The sequence below is a fragment of the Ips typographus genome, linkage group LG16 (assembly GCF_016097725.1).
Source record: "Ips typographus isolate SLU linkage group LG16, UJ_Ityp_2.0, whole genome shotgun sequence".
NCBI lineage: Eukaryota > Metazoa > Arthropoda > Insecta > Coleoptera > Curculionidae > Ips > Ips typographus.
The window spans coordinates 8,024,369-8,047,103 of record NC_138437.1 but is presented as its reverse complement, the minus strand read 5'-3'; the positions used below and the strand labels follow the sequence as shown (position 1 = coordinate 8,047,103).

The window sequence follows — 22,735 nt, the reverse complement described above, 5'->3', positions numbered from 1 at the left end:
ATGAAAGTATTTTAAATTCAAGACCAGTAATTAATTTCAAAACGTGGAAAGCGCAAATGCGCGAATTACAACGCATTTTAATGGAATTACGGTTACAGATTGAGGACCATTGAGGCAAAATTATATTCAATCTTCTTTGCTGTCTTTTAACCGTGATTAATCTCTGTGACTAGTAAATACAAAAATGGATGCGTTTTAAAACGTTAATTAACTTTTGTTTTTCAAATTTGTATTACTTTGTCTGATGTGAAAATCTGCATTTGAGCCTCTGTTTTGTTACTTATTTCTGACTATTAGAGTTACTAAATATACTTTACCAACGCTAGAAATAAAAAAAAAAAACACGTAAAAGCTGCTTGCCAATAGAAAATATTCAAGAAAGTATTAAAGTTTTTCTAAACAAAACACTAAAAGTTGATGTACTTTGCCTGCTCAATTGTTGTGATTTAATTTTGTGCATGACAGTTTAAATATTATGTCAGATAGACAGATAGACATAATTGCGTCATATTTTTATAAATATCTGACATAATATTTAAACTATGTCAGATTAAATCTGTATTGAGACAAAAAGCATATGTGGCTGTCGTTAAATTTAACAATAATGAAGAATGATTATTAGTTTTACATGTTGCTTTGCATTTTAATAATAATATATAAATACATTTTTGCTCCACTCATAGGTAATATTTTTTATTATTTTACGAATAAATTACATTTAACAGGAATGTTAACTGGGTGGAATTTTTATTGATGTTTTCTTGCAATCTAAGTAGAATTTTTATTTCATCCAGAATCCTTTTTATATATGTTATTATCCTATGCTCAATTTGTAGAAGTTCGTAATTAGGTTGTTATTCCTCATCTCATATAATTCTACTGTTTTCCTTCAATAATCCAATTTTCCAAGAGATTGAATTAGGGTAATTCTGTGTAAAACTCTTTATTCAAATTTTGCTTCTTGTCACATACGGTTCTGTTCACAAATTGCGAAATCGATGTTAATTCTATATTAGGAATGCTTTTCTTCCAATAATGAATATTTTAAAACTGCTAAGTCGTCTTCCATGGATCAATAAGTCTGTTTAATATTAAATTTATAATAACAAGCCTTAGGATACCTTTCCTAAATAATTGATCCCTGTTAATAGCTTAGCTATCACGACCTGTTATGGTAACCCTTTCCTCAATCAGCTTTCCGTAATATTTTAGCAGGTTTCACCAACCTGGTACCAGTTAATTCACTTTCATCCTCCCTTATTGAACTTTTTTGGATGCACCCAATCCTTTCAACATAATCTTTTTCCAATTGAAAGTACTTTCGACTCTTGACCTTTCCAAAACTCAATAAAAGAAGCTTTGCGAGATCTCTGGCATAATTTAAAATAAGAATTGTGTTGGGCAACCCCTGAAATAATTTCCGGGGTTGCCAAGAGAGGAAATACGTTCTTGTTTATCATTTGTAGGGTTTACAAACATTTTGCGTACTACGTCATTTTATTGAGAAATTTAAAAAGAGGGTAAAATGTCTGACAGTTTAGGGGTGTTTTCACTTTACATCCATAGCTAAGACTGAAATTTCAATAGCGTATGTTATATTGGTTAGTGTGGTTATTTTAGAAATCTATTCTATTCTAAAATTATCATGTTAATTTAGAGAATTTGTGTTTTTACATATTTAAACAACTTTTATTATATTTAGTAACTACTAGCTAGCCTCTAATAACGTGAGTGCTTTTGTATATTTTATAGGTCTATTTTAGTAGCCCAGAATGCATGAGGTTGATACAATTTTAATTTGATTTTCGTTCCGTTACGTCTTGCTTAGGAGGTTCAAGCTAATTATTACGTTGAAACTGTCCCGAACAATGAGCTGAAGCGTTCTCCGCACCAAAAAGTAATTTCACATATACCGAATGTATTATGTCAGAAGAAAAATGATAGTTAATGAGGATGATCACAAAACATTAAGGCAAATGCTGATTTTTGCATGAAGTCTCAATTACAGTCATATTGATTTACTAAACTATCATGTTCACCGTTTCTTGATTGCCTTAGAAACAGTTTGTAAAAAATAAGTGATGACCAAAATGTTGTCAACCCTTTTGAAACTGATACGTTAACTTCCTTGTTTCATGACAAACTACTTTATAAATCCGCGCAGATCTATACATTAGCCCATAAATAACGATTTTATGTCAACTTTTGAATATAGCACTTTAAAGGCGATGGATGTGTAATCCAAAAAGCATCCAGAACAGCGACCTAAATGAGAGATTGTGGAAATGTCTTTGTCATAGAAAGCAGGCTTTCAGTTTGAAATTTACCCACACTTTTTATACGTAAATCGACGCTAGTTTTTACAATGTAAAATCATGTGCGGAACACCTGAAATGTGTCTTTCAGTTTCATAGCCAGTCAAAGATATATAAACAGTAGTAATTGTTACGGCAATTGAATTTTGGAAGCTAAAAAGCTTTTCTAATAAACATTTTTGGTTCCAAAAATATATTACGCATTGTAGAGTTATTTTAGGTGTAGTGAATATTGAGTATAATTTTCCCGGTATTTTAGTTTTATTGTTCCAAGAAATTTCATTTATATTAATGTTCATGGTGAAGTTCATTACTGTGGATGTTTTGATTGCCAACATAAAAGCGATTTGAATATGTGTTGATTATTGATTGGCTGTGCATCTCCATCGATACAATAACAATTGCGGACGTTATCCGGACAAAATCTCAATAATAAACGTGTTAGCTCAATTCGCATGATTATATGATAGGAGCCGACTAGCAAAAACGTTCTAAATTTAACATAAATTGGCACTGCGGCATTAAAACGTGACCAGAACTTCTAAAAAGTTGTAAAAGACAAAACAAACATTTAAATCCTTTCCTATGCGGCAGTCTGCAATTTTCTCCAGTCTCATTTCTTTTACGTCATCGTAACTTGGTAAAAATATGAGTGTACGAGACGTCAATCAGAAGAAGGGACGTTTCTAATAAATAAACATCCCGGGGGATTTCTACAAATAAAAATATTGAATAATAAAAATGCAAACCGACCAGAAATAAAAAATTGATGAAGAAAGGAAAAGCTCCAGACATGATGAGTCGATAATGTTGAAAGACAGAATCTTTTGAAATATTCATTTGATTGTATTGGTCGCTTTTGCGGATAATATGTTGCTGGATAATTAGACACAGGAAATATTTCAAGCTTGTAAGTTAAATGTTGAATTTGTTGAAGTTGTCTTTTAAGATAAATATCCATTTGATCATCATGTACAAATCCCATTTATACCCTTTTAGTTAATTCTGGAGGTGATCGATTAGAACGTAGGGGGAAGCTAAACCACAGTGAAAAATGCTTTAAGCCGTGGGATTAAAGTCGTAACATGGCATTTAGGGAATTACAAAATCATTCATTTATCTTTTAATTGCGTCATCAATTTGGTAAATTTCAGCTTTATATAAATTGAAACAAAACATTTATTTAAAAGTTTAAAAAAGTAATAAATCAAGCTTAATGTATTGAATATTTTTAAATCATCATCCAATTCAAATTACTTAAGTAATAAAATTATTCAGTTTCAAACGTGTCCAATATACATATCTTAATTGAGGTCCTAAGTATTCAAATCCTGTTTTCTACTTGAAACATTTCTTGAGACCGGAAAAATGTCCCCACAAAAGACGTAACTTTCTTATTTACGACTTTCTTAATAGCCGAGTTACATGTAGCAGCCAGACATGTCATCAGACCTTATTAACAAGAGTCGAAGCATTGAATTGAGCTTAACAGTCCATAATAAAGTAAGGAGTTTAAATTTCATAACGTCATATTTCCAACAGTCAAAAACTCTTTTATTAAAATGTGCGTCACTTCCAGTTAAGGCAAAAACCATTGTTTTGAGCTGTGGGACCTCCTTAAATAATTGGGTCAGATGTCGCTAACAGAATTTTGGTAAATGGAACTGAAGGATTGGATAAGTGGATGCAAAAGTGGTATCTAAGTTCTGAATAGGAATTTAACAAAACATAAGGTGATTTTTCAGGAGGTGCATTCTAAAAATGTTTGTTACGTCTAAAATTAATACGCAGATGATAAATCGACCAATTAATTACCCTCAAAGCAAAGTTACAAAGGATTACTCAAAGCGTTAGTGGATTAAGCATTACAATAGCTTGGCCAAACCAGTGTTATATTAAATTTGGCACATGGCACACACAAACAAACCAAAAGCTGCGTCAGTGGTTTAAGTTGAAATCATTGAACTTTAACCCTGCTGTCGTCTCTCAAATTAACTTGGGGATGTTTCAAGGAGGAAGCTCCGTAAAATGTTGTCTAGCACGTATTTGGCGTGGTAAATTGAAAGTCTATAGCCTAGAGAATAGAATAAAACGGTGAATCAAGGTTCCGGATTTTTTGCTTTAGTAGTTGCACCAATGTGCAGTTCTCAAATACCATTTATAAAACAAACGCAAGAGATACCACGAAATTACTGACAAACATTTCAAGAGGATTTCAATTTCTGGCTTTGAAACGTTGAAACACTTCCGACAACGACGCCGCCGGATTATTCCCAGTTGGAAACAATTTTTCCTCTCTTAAACGCTACATAATGGATTTTTTTAATAAATGTATTTCCTTTTGTGTTTTCAGAAATCTGACTGATTCCAAACCACTCACATGCTAGTTTTGCTTCAGACTCTCTAAAGTATATCCGAAACTCACTTCCCAATAATAAAACCTTTACGACTGAGTTATTAAATGAATAACAGACGTATTTTCGGACAGAAGACACGAAATCAATTAATAATGTTTATTGACTTTAGCCACAAACCACTAACTTTTCTATTCTTACCACTTTTCGATATTAACAGTCACGTTCTTGTTGAAGTAAATAGCTATTTAAGTATAAGTGCAGTTACATGTAGCAGTTGGAAATACAGCATGGCGCAAGGGTAACACTAAACTTTCTCCCTTTTGGACCGAAATGGCTTCTTAATAATTTCAAGTTTCTAGAACTTTGGATTGTGCCTTAGACATTAACTTTGAATCATTTCTTAAATACCCCAAGTCAGTTATGCAGTCCAGATAACTGTTCGAAGGCAAATTCTACCAAATACTGAAAAACTGTATACATATGTACTAAATTCAATTAATAGACTCTTATTGCTGAGGTTTTGTTAAAATTTCCACCCAGCTTCTAAAGCTGTAAATCCTGGAATGGCTTGAATTGAAAGTAGTTAATCCAGGGATTAGCTGCAATAAGATGAGTGAAATTTTATTTTGCTGGTATTTCCGCCACAGAATTTCTCCGTCTGTAGCTAGAAACGTTATGCTAAAATGTAAGTAAAATTTTTCTTTCTTAATACCAGTCTGCGAGAGAAAGCCTGCTATTAATTTAACTTTTAACTTAAGAGCTAGAATGTTTCCATTCTTTTATCGCTTTTATGAGTGATATTACATGTTTTAATATCGGATCAAAACAGTTATTCTATATAATTTAAAATAGAAACGGAGAAAGTTGCCTCGAGGGTTAGAGGTTCCTCAAAACAGACACCCATTTCGAGATAATAGGAGAAAAAACTGGCTCTATTCCGTTTCATATAAATCATTTTCTGGTTGGTAAGAGAAACTGTAAACGGATCTGTCAGGCCTAGAAATGCAATTATTCTTTAAATTTATGAGATCAAAGTTTGCTTTTTTACTTTTAACTGCTATCAACAATGGAAAACAATTTATAAGTAAGCTTTTGATTAAACAACTTTCGGTTATACAGGGTGGCCCAGTTTTAAGTGTCAATAATTCACCATTTGATAGCTAATCAAAAAATAAGTTGACTTGCATTATGTAATTTTTCTGAAAAACGTTTCTTAAGGAAGATACAGTCCTCCAAATTTCAATTTAAAAACTGAGAGACTTAGTTTAAAACTGAACATCCAAGACTTGTGAAAGTCCAAATTGGTACTGAATAGTCTAAAAACTTTTTTACTACTAGGAATGGTCTTATGATTCGCTGGTTGAGTGTCTGAAACTGGCATTCAACAACTAAAAAAGTCCGGAAATCAAGACAAAGATTGTATTGTGCATGAAACTCATTTTTTACTACTAAAAATAATATAAAAGTTGACTTTTAATGCTAGAACCGACCTTACTAGTACTAAAGAGTCCAAAAGTATATTTTCAAGACTTTAATTGGTGTACAACTGAATTTTCTGGACTGGACAACAAGTCTAGAAGTAAATTAAATTTTCGGACTATTTTATTTCTAAAAATTAGTTCTCAAGACTATTATTGTAGCATTTGGTACCAACATTTTTTACTTTTATTACTGAAGAAACTTGACTTTTGGAAATAGTCTTAAACTCTTTTTCAGTCTTAAAAAGCACTAAAAACAGTCTAAATTTCTTAGAGATGCTACAATTTATTGCACCTATGAGTGTAGAAGTCAATTTAATAGTGAAGAAGCTTGAAATAACATTTTCAAGACTATGGTCAGTGGACAAACTGGCTTTTAGGCCTGATAAGTCAAAAACTTTGTAAAGATAGTCTTGAAATTCGATTTGAGGCACTGAAAACAGCCTTAAAACACTAAAAAAGTCTAGTTTATTAAGAAATACCCGAATTTTTAGCACTGAGGTGTCTAGAAGTCGATTTAATAGTGACAAAGCTTGGAATGCTATTTTAAGTCTATGAAGAGAAATTGTTTTTTAAGTTTGCTATGTCAATAATTTTTAATAATAATTTTCCAAGCTGAAAGCAGTTTTGAAGCACTAAAAATAGTCCAGAATTCGAAGAAAATGAAAAGCAAAGTAAAAAGCACGAAAAGTTCGTTTTCAAGACAATTTTCATGAATCTAATGTTAATGTCCTGCATCTAAGATTATTTTTAAGACTAAAATATTGAAATTTGTCTTCAAATTATGAAAACTTACTTCAAATGCAAATTTTAAGCTTCTGATGTCACTTTTCATTAGTTCAGTCACATTTTGGGGTTCAAGTCAATTTTTAAGGTTTAAATGTATGAATTTGTTGTAACAAATTTTTGAAAAAGTAGTTTTTATGTCTACAAGTCAATTTTCAGTATTAAAGTCTCTCGATTTGCATGAAAACTGGTTACAAACACAATTTTTAAGCTTCTGAAATTTTTATCTTTTCTAATTCAATTTTAGTTTGTCTGGAAACTATGAAAACTGGCTACAATAATATTTTTTAAACTTCCTAAGTGAATTTTCTGTTTCCAAGACAATTTTTAAGTTGGGTTGGGTTAGTTTTGGGTCTTTGACCGTAATAACGTGTAATAAAGTGCTTGTTCCAAATTTGATCAATATTGCTCCAACGGTCTGACAGTTATGACAAAAAAAAAACGATTTTTTAAACAGAAATTTGAAGGACTGTATTTTCCTTAAGAAGCACTTTTCAGGAAAATGACATAATGAATGTCAACTTATTTTTTAATTGGCTATGGATTCGTGAATTATTGACATGGACCACCCTGTACAATGGTATAAAAGTCATTTCAAATAACTAATACTTGAATTAATTTTAGGAATAAAATATTCACAATATATCCTGCAATTAAAATTTATAATAGCCTCTAATTAAAACTTGATTACTCCTTTAATATGAGATGCAATCTAACCTTCAACTGTCCGAAGATTATATTGAACTAATCCGAAATTGATCACCCTTATTTCAAGACTCTTCACTTGAATGTTGTTTATAGAGGTGAAACTTAATTATATTAAACCATGTAATTGAGTTATCTTTGACATTGTCTTTGGATCTCAAGGAGGTCTTTATATAAGGAAAGTTTCAATACTATGCTGGCTAATCAAAGAGAAAATTTGAAGCAAGGGGAAAGGTGAAGGGAACATTTTGAGTGGTGCAGTTAATTTCTTAATAAGCTCAAAGAGAAATATCTAATACAAACATACACACTTACAAGGTACACAATTTTTCATTAAGACCAACATTTAATCCTGTCAAGTTTTTTAATTTGCACAAATATACAGACCAGTTGTGGTAAACTTTAAATAGAAAATATGAAAACTCCAGAACAGGGTTGCTGCAATATTTCTTGCTGTGGATGCAGCCGCAATACTCAGGTCCAATTTGCGTTTGCTATCATTTAGAATTTTCAAAGTTGGTTTGAATTTTGAGTAGCGGAAGTTTTGCATTAAACTAAATTGAAGCGGTCACCCAGGTGAGTCGGTTTTCCTTCATTAAATCGTGAAGATTATATTTACTTCAAAAACTTTACTATGTTGTTTCGTCTTTATTATTTCAGTAAAAAGGATAGTAGAGCAGCAGGGATTATCGTAGGAATTACCCCAGAGGATAATTTTTCACAGCGTCGAACACGTTCAGGAATTCTGATGACAACGAAATTCGGAACGAACTAATGCATTAAATCGTTCACGCGATAGTGGATTTCATAAAAGTATTTGTTACAACTAGGATTATCTGGTTTGCTTTGGTGCTTTACATTTTATACAATCAGATTTCTGCTAATTAGCTCAGTTTCCATTACACACATGTATAAATTTTACTGAAAAGCATGTTAAATACTTTTTAGATGATAACGAGCAAGTGAAAGTGAAATAACGAAAGTTAGAAATCTTTACGTTGGATCCAACTCCTTTGGGAAAAAAGTTCCATTCCGAAAAACTTCTCCACATCTCTTTGTTACATAAATTCGATCCAACAGAATGGATTCATTGAATTCTCATTCTTGTCTTGATAATGATTTGAAATTGTTTTTTTTACTACTTACGTAATACGAAAATAAAATTTACGAGAGTCATATCACGTTCCATCAAGTATAGAACATTTACGGTCAGCTTGAAAATCTTGAATAAAAACAACAGTCTCATTATGCCATCCATCATCGCATAATCAATCACCCCAAATCGTTTGTTTTTGTTTAAATATCAAATGTCAGTAAAAAGTGCCATCATTAGTCTTTCTTTGTCAAAAGGATAATGTTTTTTGTTCAATATATATTCAAAGAACGTGTATAAATTTGTCCTAATTGACTTCAGTACGTTTTTCCATAAATATCACAATAGAACGGAAAGTGCGTCATTGATTTTTATGACTGTATTTTCTTTTAATGGATTCACTCAATTCAGGTTAACTAATGCCTAATGATAAAGCCAAAAGACAATTAGTGGAGGTTTATTCGCATGAAAATTGCATCTTTCACCCCTATTTTGAAGATGCTGCCTTTAAGTGCCATTTAAAGTACGTTCGAAGAGCTCTTTGAAAGCAGATAAAAGCCCCTTTTGAGGTCTTAAATTAAAAATCTTTTACAAATGATCCGGAATTTTAGCCAACTTGAAAAATTTTGTTTATGCTAGTAAGTCATTCATCACTCTAATGACTTGATGAAAGGAAATGCGACTGTGGACACAGTTTTTTTGCCAGTTTATCTCGGAAATTGCAAGGATAAGCTAAACGAGCGATTATTTTCTCCTCCTTTTCCTCGGAAAAGGCACAAAATTATTACGTTAACCAAAGGAAGTGAAACAGGGTGATACCCTACATCATTATTTAAACACCTATGTATACTGGAAAGGGAACAAGAAACGGAAAGAAAAATTTATGGAGGCAAAAACGCGCTTCGTTCCTTTTTAATGTTGCGGCCTAACGCAGGACAAGAGAAATTTCTTTTTGTATTTAATTGGATAGCTTTCCTGCCCGAATATTGACGTTCCTTTTTGCCACTCTGGTGGAACCCTTCACAGCCTTTGTGCAGATTTCATTAATTAAAGTATCTGTTACACTTTGTCTTTTTACAGTACAACGATACAAACGGCACAATAATAATTTTCTCTATTTTAACTGTTATGTTAATAACCATCTTTTGCTATTCTCAAGTTCTTTGTATATGTTTTAACTCCAACCCCTTAAGATATACGATAGTTGGTAAATTTTGCGGTTTGGTAAGGGTTGCTTTGATCCTTTTTGCTTTAAGTTTGCTTTGCCTGGTTGCTTTTTAAATATACGGTCTGGGGATAATATAGTTACGTTTATTTCTAGAATATCATATTCTCTCACAAATGTTCTACTACATGGTTTACACAAAATTTAGCAATAAAAACATTTTTTTCGTATGATAATTGAACCGCATAACATTCTGCAGTGTCGCCTAATGCAGAGCACCGTTTTAGATGATATTTCATTTTATTTCCGGCAAATTTTCAGCTACGTCGAACAAAAAACTACGGAAATCCCGAACACTAGACAAGGGCGTGCATTTTTTATGAGCTGAAAAGCTGCCAGCACTGAAATAGAAAAATATCATTAATTCAAAGCACGCCTTCCCACTTCTCGCAGTTTTGCAGATACTTAATTAATTACGGTGATTTGGTTACAGATGACGAATCCGATGAATTTACAATCCACATAGCCAGGTACAGACCTGAAGAACTTCATAAGCTAGCTTCGAAAACAAAATTCACTAAGAAAGAGATTCAGTTGATGTATAGAGGTTTCAAACAGGTACTGTAAGTAGCTATAGACAATTAGTATTATGCTTTTTAACTGCTAATGATTTGAAGAAAAACTCTGCACTTTATTATGCAAATTTCTGGCATTTTGTAATATTTTATCAAGAAGTATTCTGAGCAAATCGTTTTCTCTGCTTACCACAAAATCGGATGATTTATCTTCAAATTTAATGGAGAAGAAATTAATTTTCCCTGAAATTTAGGGCTTGCGGCAACCAAATTCGCAGATTGTCCCTTTGAAAATATTCGCTTTAAACTAGGGCAAAATGAATGTGATTAATAATGGATAATTTTCTTAGAAAAAAATTACATTTGTATTCTACCACTGTTTTAAAGAAGGTTAAGTCAAGAAGTTGCAAAACCTATTGAGGTTCCATAGCCTTACAAAGGGCATATTTATACAAAAGGGCGCTATGGCTAAAGTGGTAGAGAAAATGATAAATATAACGGATTTAAGGATTTCTCGGGAAACAGCAATATGCCTCGGAAATCTTTTAGGCTTGTAAGAAGTGAATTTCAATTTGAAAACCACAAAGAAGATGTTTCCGACCTGAAAACTTTATTTGACGGTACTTTTTTGCTGTAACACAAACAATTTTTGAGGTGCGCTTGCTTTTTTTCATATTTACTCTGTATTACATTTCATACCAAACAGCACACTAATGCCCATTTTTGGATCTTATCCAAAACAAGTTATCATGTTCATGGACTTAGTTTTAATTTCCAATGGATTAACCTCTGATTGGGTTGAAGGAACTCTTGACAAAACCGAATTTGACAGCTATCATAGGTTATTTCTTGTCATATTCAGAATTCCCTTCTTTAGTTTGCAGTAATTTGTCTACAATTGGATATTGGCTACTAAGAACTTTTTCCAACAAGAGTTAAAATAGGTACCTGAAAACTAATTTAATAGTTCCATCCAATTTTAAATGTTATTTGTATGTCAGAATTGGAATTTGTATTGTCTGTCTGTTTATGTGCTGTCTGGGACTTCTCATTCTTTTCTCCTCTATTAGTTTCTAATAAACGGGGTGATTTATTCCAGGAGTGTCCTACAGGAATGGTAGATGAAGACTCGTTTAAGCAGATATTCGCTCAGTTTTTTCCATTAGGAGGTAAGTTCAGGATTTATAAGGATAGAGCGAGAAAACCTGGCATTTGTTGCTGTTATTCCCTCGTTTGCCGTCCCATAAAAGAATCTCTCAGGGTTTTTTATGCGAATTTTATGATTTATTGGAACTAGTTTGGTAGGCTGAATTTTTCACCTGTTCCTGGAAAATACGGTTTTAAGGAAGGTGTTACGGAAAATTTGGGGTTAAAAGTGTGTGTATAACTTGCGCACAGGTAAAATGGTGGCCGTTTTTCTTTTCAATTGTATAGATTCAAAACATATCTGCGTAAAATTTGTGTTATTTTAAGATCCAAACAAAACCAGCATACAAGATAATCCAAAAGTAGAAGTAATTCTAAAAGGTTTATTATTATGTTGAACTTTATAAATTATTTAAACTAGCAGCCTGAATTTTTCAACGGTTTCTTGAAAATACGGACATCGAATTGGAAGTTAAGAGCCTATACATAAAGGCTGTGGACAGGTGAAATGGTAACGGTTTAGCTTTTTTCAATTGCACAATTTACCCATTTTAAAAATTCAAAGCCCACTCCTGTAAAGGCACTTAAGGAAACAATTTATAGAGTTCCTTTTTCCAAAAGATGTTTCGTTTTTGTTTCCAGTTTGCGTGATCGTGACTAATAATACCAGCTTTCATAATTCCAGTTGCACCTCGTGTATTCATGATTTCCAGGATATTGTTCCAACAAGTTGCTCGTGTTTGGTGTTATTTTTAATATGTCGTCCGAACTCTGAAGCACCTCTTAACAAATAACGAGTAAATACGCTATCTCTTCTGCTTCCGTGCTTCTGCAACAAAAGATGAAATAAATTAAGGGAACGCATCAACACAACAAAGGGTTTCCTTGTTTTAATTTGCAAATTCCGCCCTGCCATTCTACTTTGTATAATAATTTTTCTGATTTCAGATGCAACCAATTATGCCCATTACGTTTTTAACACTATGAAACAAAAGCAAACCGGCAAAATTAGCTTCGAGGTAAGTTAAAACTTTTATTTTGATGGCCCCATTAATACCCGATTATTCCAATTTGAAAACAGGCGATATCCCCGCTAGTACGAACAATCTCAAAGCACACGAACTTATATGTTTTATTTTAGTTCCACCGAATAATAGTCCCAAATATCTTCCAAAACTTTCATAGATCCCCCTACTTAATTTTAATAATGGCCTCCTTGACTCAAATGCACGGGTATTCCCAAACTCCCTTTGTGTGACCTGATAAACTTCCTCAACTATTGAAACAATTCTTGAAGCTGTTGAACTGGATATTTCTTTACCGATTGGCGTGCTGAATTCCTGTTGGAGATTTGGAGTAATTTCAGGAATTGGTCATGAATTATTCCAACGCCTTTAGGCCAGTTGTGGATTAGTGATTTCTATTTACAACCATATGCTTGTCTGTTATATTTAGCTTTTCCTATTGACCTTTTGACCTATACAATTGATTTTTAAGTGATTAGTGATTCTTCACTTGATTGAAATTGAAACATAATAGACATAGTCTTTTCTTCGTTCTTTGGATTGGACGATTATTACATCCTGGTAATTGGGAAAGTGTTCTTATTTGTACAAAATGCCATTGAACTTCCTCAGGGTATTTTAAAGTGACAGACCTATTTTAAGGTTGATCGACAAGCTGTATATAGAATACATGACCCTGTTGTAGTAGGTTTGCTAAAGAAAACCTGTTATTGCAGCAGCAATTACATTACAATGCGTTTCAGTCGGTGTATTCAATACAACCACTAAATCCCTGCACAAGGAAAGCTCGAAGGTGCGATTATTACATTGAATAAATTATACTGGAATATACTCTGGACTCTAATGAATACATTTATTATTCCCAGTCTTAAAGCTCAGGTAATTGGGAATACTGTTTCTCATGGAAGCCATTTTAGTATAAGTTAAGCAGAAAGCTACACTAAAGAGCTGCTTTTCATAGGAAAGTCAAATCGAAGCAACGCCTGTAAATGAATGTAAATTGCTCCAAGTTTCGAAAACACAAAATCCATTGAACTTCTTACAAACCGAATGGAAAATACTTTTCAACTGCTGGAGCTTCCACAAAGCTGCCATTAGACTGTAAATTAACACTTTCACGCTTGCAGCAAATTTCTTGTATGCTCAGTCACTTCGAGGTTAATTAAATTACTTGTTTGATGAAGCAAAACACCACTACATCAATTCATTTTGCAGTCTCACAACATCTTATAAGATCAAACCAAAAAGTTTCAAACGTTCCGTAAGGAACTTTACCTACACAGTATTGCAAAAATAAACTTGCTGCCTCTAAATCAAAACTGTCGTGGAAGAGGACGTACCTATTGAACAAAATAGTCATTTCTCTTGTCAGACACAGAGTTATAAAATATGTCATGCCAAAGTTATGGATTCGTATTGGTGAAAGAGAATATATTATATTTCTGGGATGTAAATTCCATTTAGCGAATGATCTTGAAGCATGGGAAAATTCAAATCGGTTTGGCTAAAGCATTATCTGTTTCCCGCTTATTTACAATTATTAGAATAGTGTGTTGAGCCTAATATAAAGCATTATCGATTTAAAACTGATAAAGCCACAGAACATGGGATATAACTTTTGTAATTTTAACTTTAAAGAGAGTAGCAAACAACCTTTAATCTAAATTTACTCCCTGCTGCAATGCAAAATTGGCATGTTTGATGATTCCCGATTAATTTCCTTCAAGACTCTTTTACAGCTTAAAAGTTATTGAAAAAACGCGGTTTCTTTGTGTTTAAATCGCTCTAAGAATACTTAATTTAAAGTTTACACAAAACAAACTAAAACAAAAGCTGACATTTAAAGGAAAAGCTAAATTGAATATCTGAACACGTGCCTGCATTTGACGCTTTATATAATAAGATTTCTCTTCCACTAAACTTGTGAATGTGTCAATACAACAATTACAGAAGTTTCAAATCTCTAGCAAGTAAACAAAACAATCAAGTGAGTATCATAAAAAAATAAGTTATGCAGCAGATGCACTTTAATAACAAGCGACATTCGACTGTAACTTTATCGAAAAATAAATATCAGAAATACATTTTGAATCGCGCATTTTAATGTAAGTTTACGCGTCAACAAGACCTCTTAACCTTTAGTATTCAAGATGTTCCAGAGGTGTAGGAATTTTTATGAAGGCAAAATAAAATGTACATTTATCTAAATTGGAAAAGCTGACATTAAAGTAAAGCACAAATTAATAGTAAAAGTTTGCCAAGACCAGACAAAGTAATAAACCGTCTCTGGGGTAAATCCCATTTTTCTTGTTTGCGGGATTTGTTTCAGCAACAGAAATAAATTAATTATTTTATCACTGTTAAACTGAAATTGACAAATTGCTTGGTTAAATCGAAATTACTCCGTGATACCAATTTTTAGTAGTATTTCTCGAAAGGAAATATTCCTTTCATGCTTTAGTTCGCAATGGAATGAAACTCAATAGCAGTTAGCAAATTAACATTTCGCTTCGTAGTACAAACTTATTATGCGTCGAAAGCGTTATGAGCTGTATTAAGCCCAACGTCAATGTTTATCTCCGTTACCGTACGGGATTTTAGTATAATTAAACACCAATTTGAAAATAGGCTCAGTCTTGCAGGTTTAAATTTAAATTAAAGGGGAAATATTTTACTCCTAAAGTGTAAATCCTTTAATTATAATTTTACGAAGGCTTTGGAACTAATAGTTCTGCTAGCTCGAAACCTACCTATGTTAATGACGATCAAAAACCTAGATTTATCGCGTGGTAGTAAAGTCTCTCTGTGGTTTTAATCCTTAAGTCCGAGGTAAAACAGTGTTCGCTTTAATTAAAACAGGATTACAAAGATTTTTCACCACATTCGAAGCTTCAAAGCAAATTCCCTCTAAATCAAGAGTTATTTCCCTCTATTTCATTATAAATAATGATCAGTCGTTGTAAGACAAGGCATTATGAGGGGTCGAGCATGACTCGGCCTGATGATTTATACGGCTATAAACTCTTATCGTCATCGCTTTTATCCAGAAAAGGGTGAAAAATTCGTCGGTAGGTGCCAAAAATTGTGTGCCCTTTAGTTCACACTTATCTCAGATAGGTCGTGGGAAATGTTGAGTGCAGATTTAGAGCGACAAACTGTTGCTTGCCTTCATAATTTAAAGGCACATGACACACCGGGCTTTATAAAAAAAATCACTGAATTAAAGTCAAATCGTTTTATCCTCTTGTAATGGTCCCTAAACATTTATTTTACACCCTTTTGTTTGACCTGTTTAAAAGTTCAGACCACATCCACTCTCGTTATTCAAAGGGTATGAAAAGTTTACGAAACTTTTTTTCACGTTATATTTGAACAGCAAAATTAATTTTTGTTTTTTAACGACTTTTGTGTAGTTGTTATGCTAATCTTATATAGCCGGGGATAGAAATCAGATTCCTGCTATTATTTAGGGGAGGGAACTAGTAACGCCACAGCAACACGTGTAACATACCAAATTTATGGGATGGTATTTTAGAATTCTACGTTAGTTCAAAGCGCGTGCCTTGTCTCCAGGGCAGGAAATTCTGGGTAATAACATGTATGTTATGCTTATAGGATTGTGTTTATTTATTTATGTGTTCAGTATGGTGTACATTAATTTGGAAATACGCAAGTTTAACACTTATATATTCCGAACATAGCTAGTGTTGGTTAGGAATCTCGCAAAGTGTATCATTTTAAAACCATCGTTTTCTTATCCCTTCTTACATTCAATAAGTCTGAAAATTCAGTTATATCCTCGCATCCATTGATGTTGCTTTTAAAAACAGTTTAAAAATGCAATTCAGCACCTAATTAAAACGAGTTAGTCTAAGATATATTGTCACATTAAATGCTTTACGTTTTAAGTCATTTACGAAATTACCCTATATCTAACCCAGCTATCGTCGAATCATCTAATAGGATTTGTCCTAAAATAGCTCCATTATAAAGCACTTTATTTAGTGAACACTATGACCAAACAGGACAGGTCAGCTTCAATTAGGACGAGAATTTTTCAAAATGAAATTGGAAGATGACAGCTTTTTATGTCCAGGCAAATTTCATGTCTGTAGTAGTGAGTAATTAATAGGTTCCTTATCGATTAGGAAGCACTTCCTCCACTCATTTTAAACGATTTCACGTTACATTTGACAGGGAGAACCCCTACATTTAGGAAATTGCCTCTCAACTAAATAATGCTACACTAGTGTTCTGCCGACGCGGTATAGCGTTTAATATGCTCTTGAATTATAATTAATGAAGGATAGTACTGGATTAATCAGTATAAAAGCCTCATCTAACTCTAGCTTTCATGTAGGTTAAAGGCCTGAAAACTCTGGGGTTTTATCACGTGTATCCAATTTTTCATGTTGAGAGATGTTAATGGAAAAAGTTTTGAGATGTCTCATGCTCTGAAATTAATTTTGTTAATTATTTATATGAACTTTTAGTAGAAAAGTTACCTTAATCGAAATTGGTTTGGAATGCTAAGGTAAAAATTTATTATCCTTGTAATTTGAAAGCATTTAACTTTACCATTTCAACATATAATAAATTCCGTTCAGACTCTATCGGAATTTGAATATTGCGAACAAAAACAGAGAACTAACATGATATATGGCCTAAAGCCGGGGTATAGAAATATAGGATGTTAACGAGCGTAATTTGGTGTATGTTTTAGCGTAACGTCTTCCTTTCAGCAAACAAACTGGCAGGTAGAAATTCAGTTTAAGGTTAATTTACACTCTGGTAAATCTTTCGCTTTCCCATACATGTTGACGGAAGGGTTGGATAGAATAAAAAAACGATATCTCGTGACCGCAATATGCCATGCACATTTACTTGAAAGCTCTGTTGTAATAGAAGCATTTGCTATATTGCTCCTTCAAGAAGATCGCTGTCTTGAAAACAATATTCTGTTGGTGGAGTTGAGGGTATGAGGTTTTTAAAATTAAAAGGTTTCGGATTTTACTTTCAAATTCGATTTAAATCGCGTATTTATTAAAATACAATTGACCCTCCATAGGCCTCATATTAGGGTGTGAGTAATAAAATTTCACTCTCTTAATGGCTACGCTTGTCAGTGCCATTTAATTACACACGGATGCTTCAAAATTATATTACCTTGCCAAGGTTTAATCGATTATTCAAATTTATTTTTAACCCTACATTCGGCTATTTTTATATTAGCTTTCGAGTTTCAATTTATCATAGAGCAATTTTGCGGAAGTAATTGAGACTGAAAACCCTCTACTTTTTGAATGCGAAAATTAATTAATCATTTTTGTTTCCCACTAAATCTGTCAAGATCTTCTTGGCCATTTTATCAAAAAAACTTCATATTATCAATTCTGATGGTTTAGTACGATTTATCCGTAACAATTCTAAATCAAGAATTAATAGTCGTTAGATTTAACAACACAACTCAGTAATGCTATCTCAAATTCCTCCGCTTTCAGAATAACGTTTTATTGTTTCCTAAATAAATGTTATTCTGGACAGTCAATGCGGTCTTATTTATTGCATTTCTCTTAGTTGAGTTTCTAAAGGTTGTTTGCTCGTATAATCGATCTCGTTTCAAAAACCCCTGCTTCGAAATTAAATTACGGGAAGGTTTTTATGCAGGTCGGGAAATATCGAATCTCGTTGGTTAGCAACCCATCCTGGTGTTATTCTAAAACTCCGTCAAGAATAAGGGTTCAAAATAATAAATCTGTATTTTCGGGCAGCTGTTGCTACTCGATTCAGTTATAGACTCCAAGATAAATTGTACATGTACCATTCAGAATAGCAAAACGTTTCTTCTTGATCAAAGTCCTTTTCCCACTGGATTTCGACAAATACCAAGATACTCCAATTTGCTATAAAATCAACTAGTCGTGATTGTAAAACTGCCTTTAGTACTGATCTATATATGGATTCCAGCGAAAACACACTTCATGAATTATTTAACGTCGCTATAAATCATGACATTGGAAAATCACCTTTCCTTACAAAAATGTGAAGATGGATTCACACTATTGTCAGATTTATATATTTTTATGTTTATTTACTTGCTACTGAAAAATTTTTGATTAATCTTCAAACCAGTTTTGCAATATAATGTCACAGGTTTTGCGATTATAACATTTGTGCTGATGAAAATTCCCCATAAATTAGTGGCAAGTGTATAGAGAAACAATTTGAAAAATTAATGAATAGAACTTAATTTCAAACTGTTCTATGCTCTATCTAAATGGAAAACTAGGAGAAAGGAAAACACGAAAAGTGACCCTTTTAAAAATTTACTTACAACCAGCACGACCGCCCTATTAACACCAAACGGCTCCATTTACGAGGCAAATTCAGTTTCAAATAGGCACTTACATCTTGAACTTACTCTATGTTCAGAACTCCATTAAAAGGCATCACAAAATTGTAAATTATGTGATAACTAGACTAGAAGTGCAATAGGAAGCCAGAGCTTCCAAAATTTACATGAAATACAAAAACAAGTTACATAAAAGTTTATTGCGAAATTTATGTCTTCTTTAACTGGTACTGTCCATAAAATTTTATTTTATATTGTGATTGATAAATCACACTTTTATAGCAGAGTTAGCGTTGTTCTTACAGTAGTTTTATACTGACCTATTATAATTATTACTGCTAACAGCACATTTTTCTGTTAACAACATACAAAGCAAATAATATCGGAACTTCTTGCAGGACTTTTTGAATATCCTATCAAAAGTGTCTAGAGGGTCGATCCAGGAGAAGTTGCAGTGGGTTTTCGGCTTGTATGATTTGAATGGGGACGGTCTGATAAGCAAAGCTGAAATGGTGGATGTTGTTTCCAGCATCTATGAAATGCTTGGTAAGTTTTTATATGTTTGTGAATTAGTTAAACTTTAATCATGTTCCCAGGCCGTGCCACTCAACCTGCAGTCGAAGACAACTCAGCAAAGGACCATGTTGAAAGGATTTTTCATGTAAGCAAAGGTAATAAAGTGAAGATTTAACAACAACAGTTTATGTTATTCCATAGCTGATTGACACCAACAAGGATGGCGTCATCACTATCGAGGAGCTCATAAACTGGGTTTCAAGAGATGAGAGGTTTCTAAGGTCGTTAGAAACCTTAGATACTGTGTTGTGATCTTTTTACCTCATGCGCGTCTCTTTCAATCGTACCAATTTTCCAGAGTATTTTACTGTGACCATTTCTATAACTTTAAGCATAGACTATGGCTCCCTTCTTAGAAGCCATAGTTATCTACTACTTCATATTACTACTATATAAATGTAAACAGGGTTGCTAAAAAATATTTTATATGTTTTTCCGGATGGTTATATGACACGTTTGTCCTTTTGAGAAAGTTTTATTTTTTGGTGTCCCTGTAAAGGTGTTAATTGTTAACTGGTTTATGTTAAATGTTTAATCTTGTTATTAAAACTATATAAATGTCTAATGTTGATGTCGATAACGTTCTATAAAGACTATGAACAATGTTTAGTGTTAAGACAAATTTGATCAGGGTGACTGTAGAAGTAAGTTTATTTATTTAGGTGTCCTAGCTATAAAGTAAGTTTAAAGGTAATTCTACTAATGGATTAGTGTCATAAAGACCTCCAAAGCAGGTTACCTTGTATTCTATTTACATTAAACTATCTAGATGTTAAACAAAATTATATTTCCACATATTTATATTCACTCTAGTATTCAGATTTACGTACTTACGAAACCATTTGTATTAGGATTTAAAAAAATAAGACCTCTAAACTACTATAGGACTTGATGTTAAATGTGGTGTTTACATGTTTGATATTGTGCTTAGGGAATAGCCGAAGTTACAGTGAACGACTGTTTATCATCTACTAGTCCACCTATCATAAACAGTCGTTCACGGAATGCTCCTCTAAAACTTGAGCCCCATTATTAGAGCAGCATTGACCAACAGTGGTTTACAGACTTTCTCTTTTAATAAAAAACTCTGTGAACCGGTGTTTGATAGTAGACCGGTGTAGTGACAATGCATGTAATGTTAGTGAAGATTTCAAATAGCAACTGTTATAATAAAACACAGGGTGTAGACAAGTTCTTCAAAGAAAATGATAGTTTACACATCCCAGATGAATGCTCCTAAAAAAATAATCTCACCTTTTGGTTTTCACAGGATCAGTCCTACTCTTTTTTTATGTACCTCTATAGAATAAAACAAAGTTAAGAAAGATAAAGCAGCAGATTGCTAAAGTTGTTGGTATTTACCAGTACCTACTAGTAGTATACTTCTAGTTACTACCTATTGGTAAGGAATTACATAAAAAACAGCAAACCTTCTTCAAAAGATAACTGTTAGTTGAAATTTCTGTCAGAATAACCCTAATTCAACCTAACCACTAAAAGTTTTAATTTATGGTGGACAACACTTTAAAACAGTTGTTCTATTGAAATCAATAGAAATACTTTATCTTCAATAGTAAGTAGGTAGTCATGGATGTTTTATGTTCCTACATAATGTCACTGTTGTTTAGCACATAGTGGAAAAGTTATAATTAAAACTTGTGTGTCAAATATTAACATTTGACACTTGATTGGAGAATGATTAATAAAGATGAATGCTCATAAATTAGGATTTTTATTTTTTCATATAAAACACTTTCAGTATAAGAAAACAGTTTGTATTTTGTAGCTTTGGCTACTTTGTGATTCAGGAAATATACATTTTATTACATATGAAAATGACTGAAACAAATATGAGTTATGTAACATCCCTTAATATAGCTTAGCTACATGTGTGTCTTACAAATCCAAATTTACTTCTCAGAAGTACCTCAAAATTTACAAGCAATGAAAGTCTGTACAGTAATTAAATGCAACAAAACAAATAAATTAAATACACTTATCACAACTTTCATGCTACAATTTTTGCCTTGGTGGTAATAGCAAAGTATGAAACCAACAGGGAAATAACAACAGCAACAAACTCACTCCTCAACCATGGACCATTGTATGCTCCTGGGTGATATACATTTACAGAGAAGAATTCTGGTACTGAAGAAATTGGTTCATTGCCTCTCAGAGCTTTACGGATTGCTGCATAACCATCTTCATCAAAGATACGGATGATGTGTTGGCCTTTCCTAGCTGTTTTGCTGTCTTCAGACCAGCTAACCTAAAATCAAACACAATATAGTATAGTTTACTGAGGACAAACCTTGTAATATAAATTAACTATAAAATTTTATCTGTACAGCTGATAGTGGACAGTAAGCCCCATACGACACCCATATGGGGACAATTTATAGGGTGAAACTCACCTGATAGGTATTGGGCCCAATTACAGCAACAGGAACAATGCTGTGGTCCTCTAATTCAGCATACAAGCTGGAAATCTGTCCGGAACTGCAGATAACTTCAAATTCGGAAATAAATCCGATATGGGCCACAATGGTAGCATCTTGAGTAGTAAAAGATTTTGAGGTTACTTTTGGGTCCGTGCAGGCTGAGCTGAATCCGGCGAGGAAAATCACAAAAAGCGTAACTAAAGCGAGTTGTTTAGACATGTTTGAGTGTTCTTAAAGACGGCTAAATGCAAAATAAGACCACTTTCAGTCACAAAACAATTTGTTTGGGGGGCCACGTATAGAAATGAAAAATGAAATGTGTATAGTGAAATTTTTTGACAGGTGAACCTGAATAACACAAACACCAGCGTTGTCGCTTATCGTCTTTCTTTTCATATTTCACTTATTATTTAACTATTATTACTAATGCTTCTCAGTGCTAGCTATTGCCCAAAGATTGCAAGTACTAAACTTACATCAAGTGAACAATTAACGTTGTGTACCCTATTTTTTCGAAAAAATTAGACCTGAAAATTAAAATAAAATTCTTAAAACAATAGAACAATTTTGAAATCTGGCAATAGTGCAAGCCAACTCATCGATCTATGGCAAACGTCACCACGCCACGTGTAGTAAGAATGCCTTTCACTATCGATAGATGATCATATCGATCGTTGGTGTGATAAGTATTATCGACAGATGTCTAAACTTGAAAAAAATA

General features: G+C 32.9%; 2 protein-coding genes across 3 annotated transcripts in view; one reads left to right on the top strand and one right to left on the bottom strand.

Annotated features, from left to right (window-relative positions):
- LOC145739129 (A-type potassium channel modulatory protein KCNIP1-like) overlaps nucleotides 1-21,296 on the top strand; it is a 44,287-nt gene extending 22,991 nt beyond the window's left edge. For both annotated transcript variants that reach the window (XM_081994509.1, XM_081994510.1), the window contains 6 exons: nucleotides 10,393-10,517; nucleotides 11,574-11,643; nucleotides 12,569-12,639; nucleotides 19,396-19,543; nucleotides 19,594-19,658; nucleotides 19,715-21,296. In XM_081994509.1, the coding sequence (XP_081850635.1) occupies nucleotides 10,393-10,517; nucleotides 11,574-11,643; nucleotides 12,569-12,639; nucleotides 19,396-19,543; nucleotides 19,594-19,658; nucleotides 19,715-19,825 (590 nt within the window). In that variant the 3' untranslated portion in view covers nucleotides 19,826-21,296. The remainder of the gene's footprint in view (nucleotides 1-10,392; nucleotides 10,518-11,573; nucleotides 11,644-12,568; nucleotides 12,640-19,395; nucleotides 19,544-19,593; nucleotides 19,659-19,714) is intronic.
- Nucleotides 21,297-21,332: 36 nt separating this feature from the next.
- Nucleotides 21,333-22,343, bottom strand: Tapdelta (Translocon-associated protein delta). The gene is made up of 2 exons (XM_081994511.1): nucleotides 21,988-22,343; nucleotides 21,333-21,842 (listed from the first exon to the last, which is right to left on the bottom strand). Exons 1-2 carry the CDS (start codon nucleotides 22,231-22,233, stop codon nucleotides 21,582-21,584), a joined length of 507 nt encoding a protein of 168 aa, XP_081850637.1. The 5' UTR covers nucleotides 22,234-22,343; the 3' UTR covers nucleotides 21,333-21,581.
- Nucleotides 22,344-22,735: the final 392 nt, after the last annotated feature.